General features: G+C 33.0%; 1 protein-coding gene across 3 annotated transcripts in view; it reads left to right on the top strand.

The window, feature by feature from the left end:
* Window positions 1–1238: 1238 nt before the first annotated feature.
* tfr1a (transferrin receptor 1a) overlaps window positions 1239–19353 on the top strand; it is a 30848-nt gene continuing 12733 nt past the window's right edge. For 2 of the 3 annotated variants that reach the window (XR_015477711.1, XM_087239317.1), the window contains exons 1-13: window positions 1239–1294; window positions 8237–8285; window positions 9433–9661; window positions 10449–10629; window positions 11014–11236; window positions 12915–13037; window positions 13156–13251; window positions 14949–15088; window positions 16738–16907; window positions 17000–17119; window positions 17734–17819; window positions 19087–19150; window positions 19226–19293. Coding sequence is in view for 2 of the 3 variants with exons in the window: in XM_087239317.1 (XP_087095443.1) it covers window positions 8253–8285; window positions 9433–9661; window positions 10449–10629; window positions 11014–11236; window positions 12915–13037; window positions 13156–13251; window positions 14949–15088; window positions 16738–16907; window positions 17000–17119; window positions 17734–17819; window positions 19087–19150; window positions 19226–19293 (1533 nt within the window). In the remaining variant the exon portion in view is untranslated. Of the gene's footprint in view, window positions 1295–8236; window positions 8286–9432; window positions 9662–10448; window positions 10630–11013; window positions 11237–12914; window positions 13038–13155; window positions 13252–14948; window positions 15089–16737; window positions 16908–16999; window positions 17120–17733; window positions 17820–19086; window positions 19151–19225; window positions 19294–19353 lie in introns of those variants that run through there. The other variant, NM_001009917.1, reaches the window with a different exon arrangement.

Raw genomic sequence — 19353 nt, 5'->3', positions numbered from 1 at the left:
CAGAATGCGAAGACTGTCCAACATTTAACCACAGTATAAACTAGATCTGAGTTACGGTATTGTTGTCAGTATTTTGACAGGTGTTGCTGGATTTTAAAGCAAACCCACACTGGTTGTGTCCTTTACTTTCATGGGCTCCTCCTGGAAAATGTCTCTCCAGGTTAGTTACTTTGGCCCACATGTTCTTCTGCCGGCTTGGTTACAGATGTTTGGGATGGGAGTCTGCTGAGCAGGCACTTTTGAAATAAAGCAAGCATTTCATTACATAAAAAAAAACTTCAAAATTTAAGACCTTTCTTTTTGGAGGAGAAGATTTAATAAAGGTGACTTTCTGTTCTACAAAATCGGTTGCATAAAAACACATTCATTCATTTTCCATTCATTCACATCAGGGGTCGCCACACCGGAATGAACCGCCAATTTATCCAGCATATGTTTTACACAGCGGATGTCCTTCCATCTGCTACCCAGTACTGGGAAACACCCATTCACACTCACATTACGGACAATTTAATCCAATTCACCTACAGCGCATGTCTTTGGACTGTGAGGGAAACCAGAGCACCCGGAGGAAACCCACGCCAACACGGAGAGAACATGCAAACTCCACACAGAAATGCCAACTGGACCAGCCGAGGCTCGAACCAGCAATCTTCTTGCTGTCAGGTGACAGTGCTAACCACTCAGTCGCTGTGCTGCCTATAAAAACACAATATGGCAATATTTAAAGACAAAATGATGTTGGTTTCTCCTTAAAACACACAAAATAATCTACCAGAAGGTGAGTAAGATAATATTTTAAAAACCTAAGTTTATTTAGCTTGTTTAAGGGAAAATCTTGCACCTACTGGTGCTCCAGTTTGGTCACAATCCAAAGACATGCGCTATAGGTGAATTGAATAAACTAAATAGTGTATGAGTGTGCATGGTTGTTTCCCAGTACTGGGTTGCAGCTGGAAGGACTTCCACTGTATAAAACGAATGCTGGATAGGTTGGCGGTTCATTCCTCTGTGGTGAAAAAAAGGGACTAAGCTGAAAAGGAAACGAATGAATGAATTTTAGATCATGATTATATAATAAATATATAGAATGTACATCGTTTACACTTTAAATGATGTTAAAGCTAAAAAAATCAGGTCTTGAACCACTTACTTTCCTAATATGGAACGACCGGAAGTGACACCGCTTCACCCCGCCCCTCCGCGAGAAGAACCGTGCATGCTCGAGCAGCAAGGTTATTCGGTATTCAGCCTCGGCTCGAGTCTTTCGCCGTCAGGAGGGCAGGAGCCTGTGGTAAGACTTATCAGAAGTTTCCCTCATAAATGCTTTGTCTGAGAAATGTGTATTATGCATATATAAGACGAGTGCATAGTTGAACCTTTGCGTTTAGGGTTATTATTCCTCACAAAAAACTAATTATATATCTATATGATAATTTAATCACGTTATAATCGCTTTTATTTATGCTAGCGTGTGCAGAACAGGTGCAATTGAGGAAATTAATGATGGTTTTAAATTCTTAATAATATAATTTTAGAAAGTTATCCTTATTATTAGCAGCCAACGACTATAAAAGTATTATCAAAGCACTGTTAAATAGTGCTAATACTGTTTTGAAGTCATACTTAAGGTATTTCAGACCCATATTCAAAGTACAATACGTTGTCACATCAAAAATGAACGAATGCTCGAATATAAAACGAGCTTTACCTCAATGACAGAGCTGGTGTTCATCATACACGTGCTCTTCAATGCTGACCTTCACGTTAACTGATGAGACTCTTGTATAATAATAACAACGGAAATCTTACATTTATAACTACTTTAAATGCCCTCATAAATGTGTTATTTAGGCTATTATAAAAATATTAACGAAATAAAATTGATATAAGTGTACTATTGCACAATATAATCTGCAGGTTCATTTGTAAAGTTGATTTTTAGGATTATTAATTGGTATTTTTGCACTTGGCTGTAGCTGGGTTTGACATTTTCTTCAGGGTCAGCCAACACTTGTCCTTTCAAGATCGTCACCTGTTCCAAGTTCATGTCTGAATGAGTTATTATATCACTTCTGGGTTAAAAGGCTTAATATTTAAAATAAAGTCCTTTTTTGAGCGCGTTTTGATGTTTATAGGATTTGACAAAGAAAAGTGAAAATGTGCATTAAATTATGACGATATTTCTAGCAAGTCTGACGCTCAAATCACTGGAAGTAATTGGAAAAAGTTATTTAAAATGAAATAAAAGGAGTAATATAATGCTTATATGAAGCAGTGGTCACCTTTTATAACTGTTTTAGGATTGTAGGAATAATTAATAGTATTATTAATACATAATTCATTGACATTAAATTGTATATTTTTAATTTATTCATTCATATATTTATTATTATTATTATTGCAATTACATATGTAACTCGTGTAATATTTAGGAAAATTTGTTTATGCAGAATTTTATTTTATTTTTGTATTTATTTATTAATGAATTGTTAAATTGGCATCATATATTGTTTGTTTTTTTAGGTTTGTATGGTATTTTACTATATTTTATGTTTTTTCAATGTAAATTGTATTGCTATTATTAATAATAAAAAATGTGAATAATGCCATTTTAGTTATATTTAACAAAGTAATGTGTTTAATTTAAAGAATTTTCACTAAGTATTTAGTCTTACTGCTGTTTTGTATGAATTTTGAATTCATTTAAAGGTGCAAATGAACATTTTGAATATCTTTAGTTTAATAGTGACTTTATTAGGTGACTTGAAACATGTTTCAATGTGTTTTCAGGCTGTGTGACCGTCACATGATGTGCTTGAGTTTTAATCCTCTCTGTTAGTTCTGTAAAGATTATTCAACAATGTGTGCACATTCTTGGAAACTTAGAAGTTCATGATGCAGAAATAGTTTGAGGTTAATCCTGAAAAAATAGAGTTATATGTTACATATATGCCTCTGGAGAGGTTATTTTTCAAATGTGAATCACTTTAGACTGTTTCATCCATTTACTTCTCTGAAAAAATATAAAACTGAAATGATTCAGGTGGCGGTGAGACAGTCACATGATAAAAAAGCTTGATGTCAGATCTAAATGTACTGCATGAATGGATTAAACCTGTTTTTTTTTTTTGTTTTTTTTTCTGCGATAGAACATTTTTGTTATTTTTTAATCTAAAAGAAAAGCAAATTTAAAATCCAAACTCAACTTTAATTCATTTCTTATTTTACTAATTTTTATTTTATTTCTTATTTTATTTTTTTAAGAATTTTTTGTCTTTTTTATAATTATTTTATTTTAATTGTAATTTTCCTTTTTTATTGTTTTAAAATTATTTTTATGTAATTTTCCTTTATTATTATTATAATTTAAATTATTTGTAATATAATTTTCCTTTAATTTAATTATTTTTAATATAATTTTCTATTATTGTTATTATTTTAAATTGTTTTAGTTAATTTTCATTTTTATTTAATTTTATTATTATTTTTATTATTTAAAAAAACTTTTTATTGAGATTTTCCCTTGTTTATTAGAATTTTGTTATTTTTAAAATTTTATATTTAATTATGTTATTTTATACCTATTTTGTGTTTAATTAAATTTTATTTATCCATATTTTTTATTATTTTAGTTTTTTGTGTGTTTTTTTATTTTATATATTGTTTTGTTATCCATTGAATTTTTTGTTTAATATTATTTTTATTTAATTTTAAATTTAATTTTAAATTTAATTTTCCTTTAATGTTTTTTTTCCATTAATGTTTGTATTTTATTTTTAATTTAAGTTTATTTTTCTTTTATTGATATTATTTTATTTCATTTTATATATTTAATTTTGAACTTAATTTTCCCATGTTTATTATTATTATTATTATTATTATTATTTATTTTTTATTTTATTTTAAATTTACGTTGTTAATTATAATTTTTTCAGAATTTTTTTGTTCTTTTATTTTTTTATTGTTTAATTTTATTTTACTTTATTATTATTATTTAAATTTTCCTTTATTATTATTATTATTATTATTATTATTTTATTTTATATATATATATATATATATATATATATATATATATATATATATATATATATATATATATATATATATATTTATTTTACATTGCTTTGTATATTCCCACATCGTGTAGCAACAAAAGCAGGTGCATATCTAACATCACAAGTTGCAGCATTAGTGGGACAACTGGAAAAACCCAAAAGACCTCGCCATACTTCAGTGCAGTTTCTGAGGAAAAGACAAGTAGGAGGTTAAAAAGTCAGGCCCCAACGGACGTGAGGATTGGTTTGATCTGATTGTGTGTGAGTTTTTTTCCCGGTAGGGTGTAGTCCACATGCGCTTTCCTATCTCTAGCATGCATGTGTCCGAGCCAGTTCATAGCCGGTGCATGCTTCAACTCTTTCTGCTGTAATTTTATGCCCTTTTCTACATAGTTGAAGGAATGTAACATTTTGTTGCTGAATCATACTGTCTTGAGAAGGCTTGTTTGTCTAGTGTGGATTATTAGATTAACTTGTAACCTTAAACCTCTACCGAAAAAAAAAGAGTTTTGATTTCTTAGTGCTGTTTATAATTTCTATTTTATATTGATAATAGCTAGTGGGAAAACTCAAACAGTGACAGGCCTGCAGAGATGCATGATTGTTATCCTGTGCAAACATAGTGCACACATACTGTACAGCATTTTCAGTATATAGTCAGTGGTGTAAAGTAACATGCACTCGATTTACTGAGCAGAGTTTCTCATGAATTATAATTTAGTAAGTAGTTTTAAAAATGTGTATTTTACTTTCCCTTGAGGACATTTTACTGCAGTATTGGTACGTTTACTCCGCTATTTTCCTTCAACCTAAAGTCACTTTATTTTTTCTTGTCTATGGTAATTGACTAAAATGTTTAGTTACATCGTAGATAGAAAGTAAAGGGCATCATACTGAACAACCTCAAGACATGTGCACTTTATAAATGCAGCAAGTCGTTTGGAAGCATTAAAAGTGTCCAAGACGATGTTCAAAATCTTAACACGCATTGACCAAGAGACTGTTTAGATGCAGGTCTCTAAAGTAAAAATGTAGACATTTAGATTGACTGGAGTTTTCAAGACTTTTTATATGCAAAAATCAGCATCTCTAAGCATATATAAATAGGACAGGCGGCATCACGGTGGCATAGTGGGTAGCACGATTGCCTCACAGCAAGAAGATCACTGGTTCAAGCCTCGGCTGGGTCAGTTGGCATTTCTGAGTGGAGTTTGCATGTTCTCCCTGTGATCTTGCGGGTGTACTCCAGGTGTTCTGGTTTCCCCCACTGTCCAAAGACATGCGCTATTTAGGTGAAATGGGTGGGCTAAATTGCCTGTAGTGTATGAGTGTGTATGGATGTTTCCCAGTGATGAGTTGCAGCTGGAAGGGCATCCGCTGCGTAAAACATATGCTGGATAAGTGGGTGGTTCATTCCGCTGTGGCGACCCCTGATTAATAAAGGGGCTAAGGCGAAAAGAAAATGAATGAATGAACGCAAAAATAAAAGTACAGGGTTCGTACTGGTGCCGGAAATCCTGGAAAATGTTTGATTTTTAAAAAAAAGTGTTCTCAAGGTTTGAAAAGTGCTTGGATTTTGGACAAAGTGCTTGAACTTGCTTGAACTTGAAATTACAGGGCTCGAAATTGCGACAATTTTTGTTTGCAAATGCACACAATTTTATCTACGCGAGCTCAAAATATATTTGGGAGCATTTGTGCGAGTGCATAAAATTGCTGCTGTGGGACCAGTTTTCATTGCAAAATGTTCAGCGCATGCACGTATTTAAGAAGACATTCACGCACAATGCATATTTGCACCTAAAAACGCAAAACGCAGCGCTCAGAAATAGTTTACAACAGTCAGCATATCAACTTGCGGCAGTAAACAAAGCCTGCAATGCCTGCACCGTCTTAAAGCTCTTCTGATTGGCTCACTTGCCTTCCTTGAAATGACTGGGAGCTACAGCCACAAAAATATAAAAACACAATATAAAATATAAAAAATATATAATATTATAAAATAATAAAATATTATAGAATATAATAAAATATAAAACACAGCTTCAATATTTACTAGGGGAAAAAAATGAGTGTGTCCTTCTAGCGGCCCAATACATTAATGCCTGTCACATAAAGAGAGAGCAGACCAATAAAAACATCAGTGAACAAACATACACATGCCCAGATGATTAGAAATGAATCATTGTAAATATACTGATTATTATTGTTTATTACTGTTTTATCCTAAAAATGTACAGTTTATTCTGATCTATTTTTGTATTGATTTGTATGAATAATGTTGAATAATAATATAATATATTGAATATTAATGAGATATATTGAATAATATGATGTATTGTTGATATTTTATTTAATTATTATATATAAATATCTTTTTTTTACTACTACTATTTACTGTGTGTACTGTTTTTTATTATATATGTATGTTACTTTTTATGTAAACTTTATAACTGGTTTGGCAATACATTTGTAACAATTGTCATGCCAATAAAGCAATTATTGAGTTGAATTGAATTGAATATAAAGGTCGAGAGAGAATAAAAATAACACTGACAGATTTTATTTTAGAAACCACCTAAAGTTACAAATAACAGCCCATTTTACCCTTTTTCGGTGAACTATTTCAATAAATCTTAGTTCTAAAGTATTCAACAATTTAAGTTTTTTTTTTTTTTTAAACAAGCACTATGGATTTAAATGTGAGAAAGTACATACAGCATATATTAATGTAATTTACCGTGGTTGTTAGGTGCTGGAAAAGCATAGAAATACACGTTGAAAGTGCTTGAAAAGTGCTGGAATTTGAAGATGGAAAAGGTGTAAGAACCCTAAAAGTAAAACAAACAGCGCTTATTGGTTTTCTGGGGAGTCTAACAGTGTTCAAATACTAAAATTAAACAATCAAACATAAAATAACATGGCCATCATTGTATAAATAATTTTATACAATAATAGAAAAATAATATCTAATAAAATCTTCATATTTTAATCTTCAATAAATAATCTAATTCTGAAGTGTATTACGGATACACATATTGTGATATCGATGCTCAAACTAGTAGGTGTCAAGTTATACTTCCATAGTAGGTAAAACAAGTTCAATGGAAGTCAATAGTTACAGGTTTCCGACATTCTTCAAAATAATGTCTTTTGGATTCAACAGAAAATGACTCAAACTGGTTTGTGACAAGTGATTGATGAGTAAATGAATGTCAGAACTATCACTTTAAGAGAATCCTAAGCCAAACAGTGTGCACTAGAGCGCTTTAACATATATTATAGCATCTGTTATCGCAGACTGTTTTACGGCTTGTTTTGTTGACATAACAATCTAATCATAATTATGTTATGACCAGATTTATCTCCTTCACACTGATTTTAGATATAGATGTTGTTGGCCTCTCAAAGGTGCCTCAGTGGATTTAGAGACTTAAACAGGTCTATGTAAAAATGACTGCATGTGCAAGTGAACAAATGAAGACTGATGTTTTTCTGAAGAGGTGGAAAAGCATTACAAGATATTTAGATGTGCACATTTAGTTTTTCTGCTGAGAATTTTGGTAAAAATCTGCTGAATTAATTTGGAAGTATCATAACTAAAACAAACACTTAACATATGAAATCAAAAAATAATATCTTTTTAACTTTTATTTAATGTTTAAAATGCAAATTCAATTAGATTAAATTTATTTGGTAAACAAAGCATCTACTAAAAGACATAAATAAATCAGATGAACATTTTTATAGTAGTCAGTAACATTGCTGAAGTTAATTTAAAAACTAAATAAATATAGATTTACACACATTTACTCAAGTAAATAAACAGAATTAATGATGGGCTAAAAATGTGTGCAATTCTGCAGAAAATCTGCGCGCGCAGATTCCATGTGGGCCTACTTATCACCAATGTAATTTGAGGTAACAATGTAACTAAATGTGTCCCCTGAAAAGAATTTAGAATGGCAGTACTCATTTATTTATTTTGTGTTATTTATCTTATTTTATTTAAAATGTTTATATTATTATTATTTTTTATTTTCTAATCTGTACAGGGTTAAATTGTTGGGGAAGAGGTTGTTCTGTAAAAAAAAAGAAAAGAAAATCATAAATATAAAGTAAAAAATTTAAAAAGATACAGATTTTGTTGACAATGTTTTATTCTCTTTCCACAGATTTTTGAGGTCACAAATGGATCAAGCCAGGACAACCATCTCCAAAATCGTAAGACAATCATTTAATTGAAATGTATGAATTATTTAAGAGATAACAAATGGTCATTTAAAGAGTTAGGTCACCCCAAAATGAAAGTTCTGTTAATAATTACTCACCCTCAAGTCGTCCCAATACATTTGTTCATCTTCTAAAAATAAATGAATAAATGTTAGATGAAATCCTAGAGCTCTCTCAACCTCCATCCTCAGTGGTTTAACTGCACTCAAAAAAATGACGTTTGCTACTGTGTTTGTTCAAACGACTCACCACAGCTGAAACACCACAATTCTTGAGTTTTATTGGTTGACAACATTTTTTTTGTTAAATTCACTTAAATTTGTAAGACTCAATAAGTTTACTTCACAGTGTAAAATGCTGATTTCCCTGGAGACGATGTAACAATTTTATGGCTGATTATTATCATATATTCTGGAATTGTCCAGCAATCCAATCTTATTGGTTAATGGTGGTCACTGAAATTGAATCAATACTGGGTTTTGAGATTGATCATAGCTTTGGTACTATATATTTAGGAAACATACAAACCGATTTTAATGCACAAGACAAATACCTTCTCAAAATACTATTAGTTGCTAGTAAAAAAGCAATAACCAAGAAATGGAAGAGATTCCACCAACAAAGGATGAGTGGATAACAATTGTAGATAATATGTTTGAAATGGAGAAACTCACCTTTTCTTTAAGACTAAACATGGATAAATGCTATAAAACTACATATCCACACATTCCTTCGTGCATACACCCGGTCTTTCATATACACTGATTGCAATCACAGCTGTCTCTGTTTCCCCGTTGATTACCTGGACTATATATTCAGTCATTCATCTTCTGTTTGTTAGTTCGTCGTTCGTCTTAGTGGTATGTTATTCCTGATTCCTGTCTAGTTTCCTGTCAGAGTTGTTTAGTTCTAGTTCTAGTTTAATCTGTTGGAGTTCCTTGTTTGTTTGTTTACTTTGTTACTTTGATTTTTGGATTTTTGGTCATTTTCACTGCACTAATACATTATTAAATCTGCACTTGGATTCTACTCCCATTTTGTTCCTGTTTTCTATCCTGAAACGTGACAAATAATGTTTGTATAGTGAAGAGAACACCGGACAGTATTTAATTTCGGTGCCTCGTAAATCTTTTTCCAGTTCAATGGGGAACCACGTTCCTACACGCGCTTTAACCTGACCCAGAACATGGAGGGCGACAACAGCCATGTGGAGATGAAGCTGTCGTCTGACATGGATGAAGAGGTGGAGGCGAACGGTGTTGGGGAAAACCAACGTAATGGTCAATATTACCCCAGCAAGCTGAACCAGCGCTCTCCCAAAACTGTCTGCGGATTCGTCGTTGGCATTCTGCTCCTCTTCCTTTTTGGTAATTATCTTATGACATGACTCTCAGAAATGGTTTATTTAGATTGCTCAGTCATTAGGGTGTGTCAAATTGTTTTCTGTATGTTGTTTTGGTACAAAAAAATACACAAATTAGCCTGTGTATTTAATAGTTTAGCTAATAATGATTGGCATGGTACAGGGTTTTGATGGGAAATATGACCCTGGACCTCAAACCAGTCAATTTTGTGAAATTTGAGATTTTTACATCATCTGAAAAGCCCTTAAAGTTGTCTAAATGAAGTGCTTTGCATTACATATTGTCAATTAGAAAAAATGTTTGATATTCTTTTTATATTTACACTAAGAAATTATGAAACATATTTTTATGAAACATGATCTGTACTTAATACTCTAATTACTTTTGGCATATAAGAAAAATCATTAAGAACCGTTCATTAATACCTTTACAATGTATTTTTGGCTAAAAATACTAACGAAACAGAAGTTTTGTGGGTCACAAATATTGGTTTGCTGCCTTTCTGTGACAAAGAAACAACTTATTGTGTTGATTTATTTTATTTTAAGATTTATTCTTATCCTTTTTGCCTTTATTATGATAGGATGGTATGTAAACGGCGAAATTGGTGAGAGAGAGAGAGAGAGAAATGGAGGGAATGGTGGGTTGGGAAAGGTCTGTGAGTCGGGACTCGAACCCTGGGCTCCTGAAGTGAAATGCTGCTATATATCGGCGTCTGGTGCCAAAATTGTGTATAAATAAGCAAATATTTCCAAGCATAAAAATTATTTCTGTATTTTTCGTCTTTCAGGATACCTCATTGGTTACATGTCTAATAAAAGCACAGGCAAAACTGAAATCAAGACAGATTGTCCGGTGTTTAGTGAGACGGCTCCGGTGAGACCAGAAATCGCTGTTTCGTTGGACTGGAGTGATCTCAGGGCATTGCTCAAAAGGAAACTGACAACTGAAAACATTAACAGCAACTTCAAGTAATTGCACACACACACACACACGTTTGTTTTTGTGAATTGTGAGGACATTACATAGGTTTCCATTGGTTTTATAAAATACTGTACAAACTGTATTTTGTATTGCCCTAACCTCACCCTACCCCTAAACCCTCACAGGAAACTTGTGTACAGTTTTACTTTCTGAAAAAAACTCATTCTGTTTCACTTATAAGCCTTTTGAGAAGTGTCCCATCAGCAGTGTCCTCATATTCCACCACTTTAATGTAACACCCGTGTCATACCAATGTAATTTATACCGCTTTGTGTCCTTATATGTCACAAAAACATGTACAAACGCTCACAATGCTCTAATTTATCCATACTGTAAGTTGATCTCAAATGTGTGTTTGTGTTTCTCTGCAGGGAGTTTTCTAGTCTCAGTCACCAGGCGGGAAGCTCAGGTGATGAGATGCTGGCTAATAAAATCATGGGGAAATTCAAAACATTGGGAATGAACCCCTGGACCGATGAGCACTATGTGAAAGTCCACGATCCCGGTGCATCCAATAACAGAGTGCTCTTCCGTAACAATGTGGTGGGAACAACCGAGGGCTATCTGGCCTACAGTGCTATTAAAACAGTGCAGGTTAGTTCTGACAGTAGTTTGAACAGGTCTTTCATATAGTCAGGGTCAGCATTATTAAAAAATAAATATAAATAATCCAGGATTTAACTCTAATATTTAGATTTTGTAATAGTACTGGGTTGCGGCTGCAAGGCCATCCGCTGTGTAAAAGCATGCTAGAATAGTTGGTGGTTCATTCTACTGTGGCAATGCCAATCAGGGACTTAGCCAAAGGAATCATTTGATTAAATATAAGAAACAGTACACTTGAGCTAAACAAAAGGATCTATAGACGTGTTAAGACGTTTTAAAAGTTGACTACAATAAAAAGACTTGATTTTAGTGCACTTTAAAAGCTACTAGTTGACTTCACTTTAAAATTGAGTAAATCCTTTGTAACTTGAAACTGTTAAGTTGGCGTAACTTAATATTTATAACTACTACATACAGTTACATACACTTAATTTACTTAACGTTCCCATGAACTGGAAGATGCGGTTCATATTGTGACGCAATACTTAGAGGAATAGAATATTAAAGGACAAAACAGTGGGCGTGGCTTGTTTTTACTGCAAGCTGATTGGATGTAGTAAAGAAACATTTCATTCAGAAAGAGCTGGAAAAATGTTTGGGGAAAGTTATTACAACCTAATGGATTCTTCCTGCTCACCATTTCTGTTTGTTGTCAAAACTGACAGTTGGAGCAGCGTGGTTAAATATGTTAGCCTCTGTTGGCGCCAGTGGTGTAGTGGTTAGTGAGTCGAAACATGCACTCACAGCGACCCGAGTTCGATTGCTGCATTTAATATGCCGATTCTTCCCCTCTCTCTGCTCCCCATGCTTTCCTGTCAATACTCTGTACTGTCCTATCAAATAAAGGTAAAAACCCTAAAAAATAATTATAAAAAATAAATATATGTATGTTAGCTACGCCCATTTGCTAAGATATACATAATCTGGCAGTTAAAAAAAAAACAGGAACTACATTTTCAGATTTCAATTAAAGATAAGAAGGGCAAACTATTTATTATTTTTTTAATAACATGCACAGATGAATTGTTCAGCACAAAACTAGGACTTTATTATTTTAATCACTACAGGTTTACTCACTTTAAAGGGATAAATCACCCCAAAAATACTCAATTGTTTCCAAAATTTCGATTGTTGAATGCAAAATAACATATTTTGATGAAAACTGAAAAGCTGTAACCATTGACTTCCATGATATGAAAAACAAATACGAAAGTCAATGGTTACAGGTTTTCAGCGTTCTTTAAAATATCTTCAACAGAAGAAACTCATCAAGTAAAGTAAAGAGAGAGTAAATGATGACAATTTTTATTTTTGATTGATCTATCTTTATCTTTAGTCAACTAATTGCTTATTAACAGTGGAAAGCTAATGATACAAAGCATGTTCTGTATTCAAGCCTTTAAATGTCACTTTAAGCTTATACTGGTGTCTTGATATCTAGTAAAATATTATTTACTGCGATCATGGCAAAGATATAAGAAATTAGTTATTAGAAATGAGTTTTTAAAACTATTACGTTTAGAAATGTTGATAAAAATCTTCTCTGTTAAACAGAAACTGGGTAAAAAGGGTGGGTTAATAATTCAGAGGGTTAGTAATTCTAACTGTATATGTATATAAAAAGTCAATGAATAATATGAGGTATTCCTTATTTCTTGTCAAATAGGGCGCAGCTCTGTATGCCCATTATGGACGGGCAGAGGATTTCAGACGCCTGCAAGAGGTCAGTGCTGATGTGAGTGAAAAGGTGGTCTTGGTCAGAGCTGGACTGCTCAGTTATGCTGAAAAGGTTGGTGATATCACACACTCATGTTTCATATTGAACAAATGATGATAATAATAACGATATTCAATATTAAGTAATATTCAAGCATATTCATCCCTTTGTTTTCATGCATTTGTTATAGGTTGCGAATGCTGCTAGCTTGAATGCTAGTGCCGTGCTGATTTACCCAGATCCTGTTAACTACCAAATTAAAGAAAACACTGCTCTTTTTGGCCATGTAAGTTGTAAAATTTTACCTTTATCCGATTATTTTCTAGCTGTAAAAAAACTAAAATGGTAACACTTTACTTAAAGAGGGTGTTTAAAAGACTGTCATGAACCCTTTAAAATCACTAATAACTAAAATGCTAACACTTGTTGGGGGTGTTCATAAGACTGTCATGAACTGTTTATAATCTCAAATAACTAAAATAGTAACACTTTACGTGAAGGGGGTGTTCATAAGACTGTCATGAACCCTTTATAATCACTAATAACTAAAATGCTAACACTTTACTTGAAGGGGGTGTTTAAAAGACTGTCATGAACCCTTTATAATCACTAACAACTAAAATGGTAACACTTTACTTGAAGGGGCTGTTCATAAGACTGTCATGAACCCTTTATAATCACTAATAACTAAAATGCTAACACTTGTAGGGGGTGTTCATAAGACTGTCATGAACCCTTTATAATCACGAATAACTAAAATACTAGCACTTTACTTGAAGGGGCTGTTCATAAGACTGTCATGAACTGTTTATTATCTCAAATAACTAAAATAGTAACACTTCACTTGTAGGGGGTGTTCATAAGACTGTCATGAACCCTTTATAATCATAAATAGCTAAAATGGTAACACTTTACATAAAGCGGGTGTTCATAAGACTGTCACTAACCTTTATAATCATGACTAAATAAAATAGTAACACTTTAGTTAAAGAGGTTGTTTATAAGGCTGTTATGAAATCTTAATAATCACGAATAACTAAAATGGTAAAACTTTACTTGAAGAGGGTGTTCATAAGACTGTCATGAACCCTTTAAAATCATGAATAGCTAAAATTGTAACACTTTACTTAAAGCGGGTGTTCATAAGACTGTCACTAACCTTTTTAATCATGAATAGCTAAAATGGTAAACTTTACTTTAAGGTGGTGTTCATAAGACTGTCCCAAAACCTTTATAATCATGAATGACACATCTTGAGTATATGGAGATTTTATGCATGCATATAACATTGGCCATTTGCTCAGCAACATTGTTTGAGAGCTCTTTATGACATCTTGACAAACAAAACGTCTTTTTCTTTATCATGACAACCTGAGATTACCATGATAGCATAGCTTATTGTATCATAAGTCTGTCCTAAACACAATTGTCATGTCATAACAGCATCATTAATGGTTTTTATTGACGTTAGCTAGTTGTACAAATTGAATAGGTCATTACAATGTTGTTAAATGTCATTAAATATACATTTTTAAATATATAACATAGTATTGTAAAATAGTTTGACAGAGTATTGACAATTTTACTGAGACATTTTGATGTCAAATTCAGTTTGTTCCACTGAAAAAAAAAATGATCAGAAAAATATTCCAGACACAATTTTAATGGCTTCATGACTATTATGTTTATGACAGATTTATGACATTCCTAATGTTAGCGCTACAAAAACCATTATACATGGCAAAGCATCAATTCCTATTACTTGTACATTTGAATGCCTTCTAGCTTGTTTTGGGACATTGTATTAAGATTTAGCAGCTTTAACATGCCTAAAATATTATCAATAAAGCACCACAGAGCTACAGTTTCCATTGAAATGAATACAGTTCTAATCATAACAATCATTAAAACTATTTCAGATTGCATGATGTTTGCATGTTTATCATGAGTTGATTTCTGATGTATTAAAATGCTCTTTCGTAGGTCCATCTTGGCACTGGTGACCCTTACACTCCAGGTTTCCCTTCATTCAATCATACCCAGTTTCCACCAGCTCAGTCTTCCGGCTTGCCCAGCATCCCAGCACAAACCATCACCACCAAACAGGCTTCTGAGATCATGAGGTGCATTATTATTCTCATTCTTTCCATTTACTTTCACTGTTGTTGTTACTGATATATCATTTAGTATTCCTATTGCATGTACTTCGAGCTGGGCACTTGTGTTTGTTCATTCATTTTCCTTTGGCTTAGTATTTTCTATAGTATTTGTTTTTCATACTATGTAAAACAATGGTTACACGTCTTTAGAGCAATTTTTTAAAACACTTAAGAAGATAGTTTGAAGAAAGCTAAAAACCTGTAATCATTGACTTCCATAATATTTGTTTTTCATACGATGTAAGTCTATGGTTACATGTCTTTATAATCCTTCTCAAAAACACTAAAGAAGATAATTTGAAGAATGCTAAGAACTGGTAACCATTGATTTCCATGGTATTTATTTTTCATACTATGCAAGTCAATGGTTACACATCTTAAGAGCACCAAAGAAGATAATTTGCTAAAAACCTGTAACCATTGACTTCCATAGCATTTGTTTTTCATGCTATGGAAGTCAATGGTTACATGTCTTTAGAACATTTCTTTAGAGCACTAAAGAAGATAATTTGAAGAATGCTAAAAACCTGTAACCACTGACTTCCATAGTATTTATTTTTCATACTATGTAAGTCAATGGTTACACACCTTCATAACCCTTCCTAAGAACACTAAAGAAGATAATTTGAAGAATGCTAAAAACCTGTAACCATTGACTTTCATAGTATTTGTTTTTCATATTATGTAAGACAATGGTTACACATCTTTAGAACATTTCTTTTAAACACTTGAGAAGATAGTTGCAAGAATGCTAAAAACCTGAAATCATTGACTTCCATAATATTTGTTTTTCATACTATGTAAGTCAATGGTTACACATCTTTAGGGCGCTTCTTAAGAACACTAAAGAAGATGATTTGCTAAAAACCTGTAACCATTGACTTTCATAGCATTTGTTTTTCATGCTATGGAAGTCAATGGTTACATGTCTTTAGAACATTTCTTTAGAGCACTAAAGAAGATCATTTGAAGAATGCTAAAAACCTGTAACCATTGACTTCTATAATATTTGTGTTTCATACTAAGTAAGTCAATGGTTACACATTTTCAGAACATTTATTTAAAACACTTAAGAAGGTAATTTGAAGAAAGTAAAAAACTGGTAACCATTGACTTCCATAGTATTTATTTTTCATACTATGTAAGTCAATGGTTACACATCTTTAGGGCGCTTCTAAAGAACAGTAAAGAAGATAATTTGCTAAAAACCTGTAACCATTGACTTCCATAGCATTTGTTTTTCATGCTATGGAAGTCAATGGTCACATGTCTTTTAAAACATTTCTTTAGGACACTAAAGAAGCTGATTTGAAGATTATTAAAAACCTGTAACCATTGACTTACATAGTATAAAAAATAAATACTATGGAAGTCAATGGTTACAGGTTTTGAGCTTTCTTCAAAGTATATTTCTTTGTGTTCAACAGAAGACAGAAACTCAAACAGGTTTGGAACGAGTAAAGAGGGAGTAAATGATGACATTATCCCTTTAAGATGCAAGTGATATTGTGGGGTTTCCATATCATGTATGAAAAAGCACTTAAAGCGCTACCCCCTGTCATCAGAAATGTTTGTTATGGGTTTCAGTGCTGACATATTTGTTCTCTTAACAGTAAGTTAGGTGGTCGAAGTTCCCCAAGAGAATGGAGTGATGGGATGCTCGCGGACACTCAGTACCTGCTCGGCGATAAAGATGACATCATCACAGTGGAAGTCAACAACGTCCTCGTTCAGAAAAAAATCCACAATGTGTTTGGAGTCATTAAAGGTTATTTGGATGCAGGTACTGTTTCCTGTTACACTATAAACAGATGTGTGAATTAAATGAATGGTTGATCCCATGCAGTCTCTAACCACTTGTTTTTGATTCTTTAGACCGCTATTTGGTGATCGGGGTCCAGAGAGATGCATGGGGTCCGGGATTTGCCCGAAGCACAGTTGGCACTAGTTTACTGGTGGAGTTGGCCAGAACTATCACAGACATGATCAAGAATGGTATGTTAGTAATGGCTTTTACAGTCATTGATTTCACAATTCTATATAATAAGACACGATATGTCATGTTTTGTTTAGCTGAAATATCTCTGTATTTATTTTGCTGACTTGTGTACTTGAAGAATGTTCAAATTTAGAGAAATATGCAATTTTAATTAGCAACCTTTCACTTAAAAGCCTTCCCTGTCTTCATACGACCATGCTAATATGTATTAAATGAAGACGACGACTCCCATGATTCCACACTCAGTCACGGTGTCTTCAAAATACACCTTTGTTTGTTGTGATTAAGCGCCCTCTAGTGGCAGAAATGACATATTGTCCCTTTGAAGGGATAGTTCACCCAAAAACCAAAATTTTTCTTACTATTTACTTACCTTTGAGTGGTTCTAAACCTTTGTTTCATTTTGCTAATGGACAAAAAGTAGGATTAAAAAAAAAAAAAAAAATTAGAAACCGGTAACCATTGACATACATTGAAGGAAAAACAACTACTATGGAATGACCTAATTTGACCTAACTTTCTGTTTTGGGTGAACTGTTCCTTTAATTAACTATAATGGTTATTCATTGGGAATAACTTAATGGTTTTAATTGCAACTGTCCTTTGCCAGATGGATTCAAACCAAAGAGGAGCATCGTTTTTGCAAGCTGGAGTGCTGGTGAATTTGGAGGTGTCGGAGCCACAGAGTGGTTGGAGGTTTGATTGCAATGTTGTCAGCAAATGCTTTACCAGAACAAGATCAAACACAATCAGAAAATAAGTACACTACCTGACAAAAGTCTTGTCATTGATCCCAGTTGAAAGAGCAGCAAATAATAACTTGACTTCTTGTTGATCATTTGGAAAAGTGGCAGAAGGTGGATTTTCCTGATGAATCATCTGTTGAACTGCATCCCAGTCATCACAAATACTGCAGAAGACTAGTAGTATTAGTACTAGTAGTGGGTACTACTACTGGAACCCACATGGGCCCATAATTCTCATAGAAATCAGTCAAGTTTGGTGAAGAAAAAAATCATGGTTTGGGGTTACATTCAGTATGGGGGTGGATGGCAACATCAACAGCCTGAGGTATCAAGACATTTGTGCTGCCCATTACATTACAAACCACAGGAGAGGGCAAATTCTTCACCAGGATAGCGCTCCTTCTCATACTTCAGCCTCCACATCAAAGCTCCTGAAGGCAAAGAAGGTCAAGGTGCTCTAGGATTGGCCAGTCCAGTCACCAGATATGAACATTATTGAGCATGTCTGAGGTAAGATGAAGGAGGAGGCATTGAAGGTGAATCCAGAGAATCTTGAAGAACTCTAAGAGTCCTGCAAGAACGCTTTCTTGGCCGTTCCAGATGACTTTATTAATCAGTGATTTGAGTCATTGCAGAGATGTGTGGATGCAGTCCTCCAAACTCATGATGGAGTCGTACACTATACACTATATTCATTCTTTCTCCACTGCAGCATGACTTTATATTCTATACTGGACATTATTTCTGTTAAGTCTAGTTATTATTTGGTTGTTTCTAAAAATGGATAGGCGACAAGACTTTTGTCAGATAGTGTATCTATAAAACAGTATTAAAAATGCATATAAAATATCGTTATATTTTATTTTAATAAAAGGCAAAAGTTATTGACATTGGGATATTATGTTTAATTAGGGTTGTTAATGCAGTTTGGGAGAACATTTTTATTATGATTTGTTTATGTTGTTATTTTTAATAATAATATTAATAATATTAATTATAACAATGTTTTTAAGTTTGACACTATATGTATAATTAACAGTGATAGTCATTCGTTCTTTTATTTATTTATTTTATTTTTGTTGTTTTTTTGTGCAAAATTTAAAATCTTAAATTTTGTTCTGTGTGATTTTAAAAAGGTCTAAAAAATGCAAGATACCCTGCTGTACTGTACGTAATTAATAGAACTCATTTGTTTTTTTTTCGTTTTGTACCCACAGGGTTACCTGAATTCTTTGAATTTGAAGATGTTTTCTTACATCAGCCTCGATGACCTCATCTCAGGTTTGTGAGAAGTCATGTCTTGAAGATCTGATTATAGCCCCCTCTTGACTGTGATCATCTGGTGTTTCTCTTTAGGTTCGGACTCTTTCAAAGCTGCTGCCAGTCCACTGCTGTATGATTTACTGGAGAGCACAATGAAGCAGGTGAGCTTCCACACATGCTCAATATTAGCCGTTTGGCGTGTTTTATCTGTTCTATAAAGA

The sequence above is a fragment of the Danio rerio genome, chromosome 2 (genome assembly GCF_052040795.2).
Source record: "Danio rerio strain M-AB ecotype USA chromosome 2, GRCz13ab, whole genome shotgun sequence".
NCBI classification, from domain to species: domain Eukaryota; kingdom Metazoa; phylum Chordata; class Actinopteri; order Cypriniformes; family Danionidae; genus Danio; species Danio rerio.
Note: the sequence above shows the minus strand (reverse complement) of the source record. Positions and strands in the feature narration are given on the sequence as shown.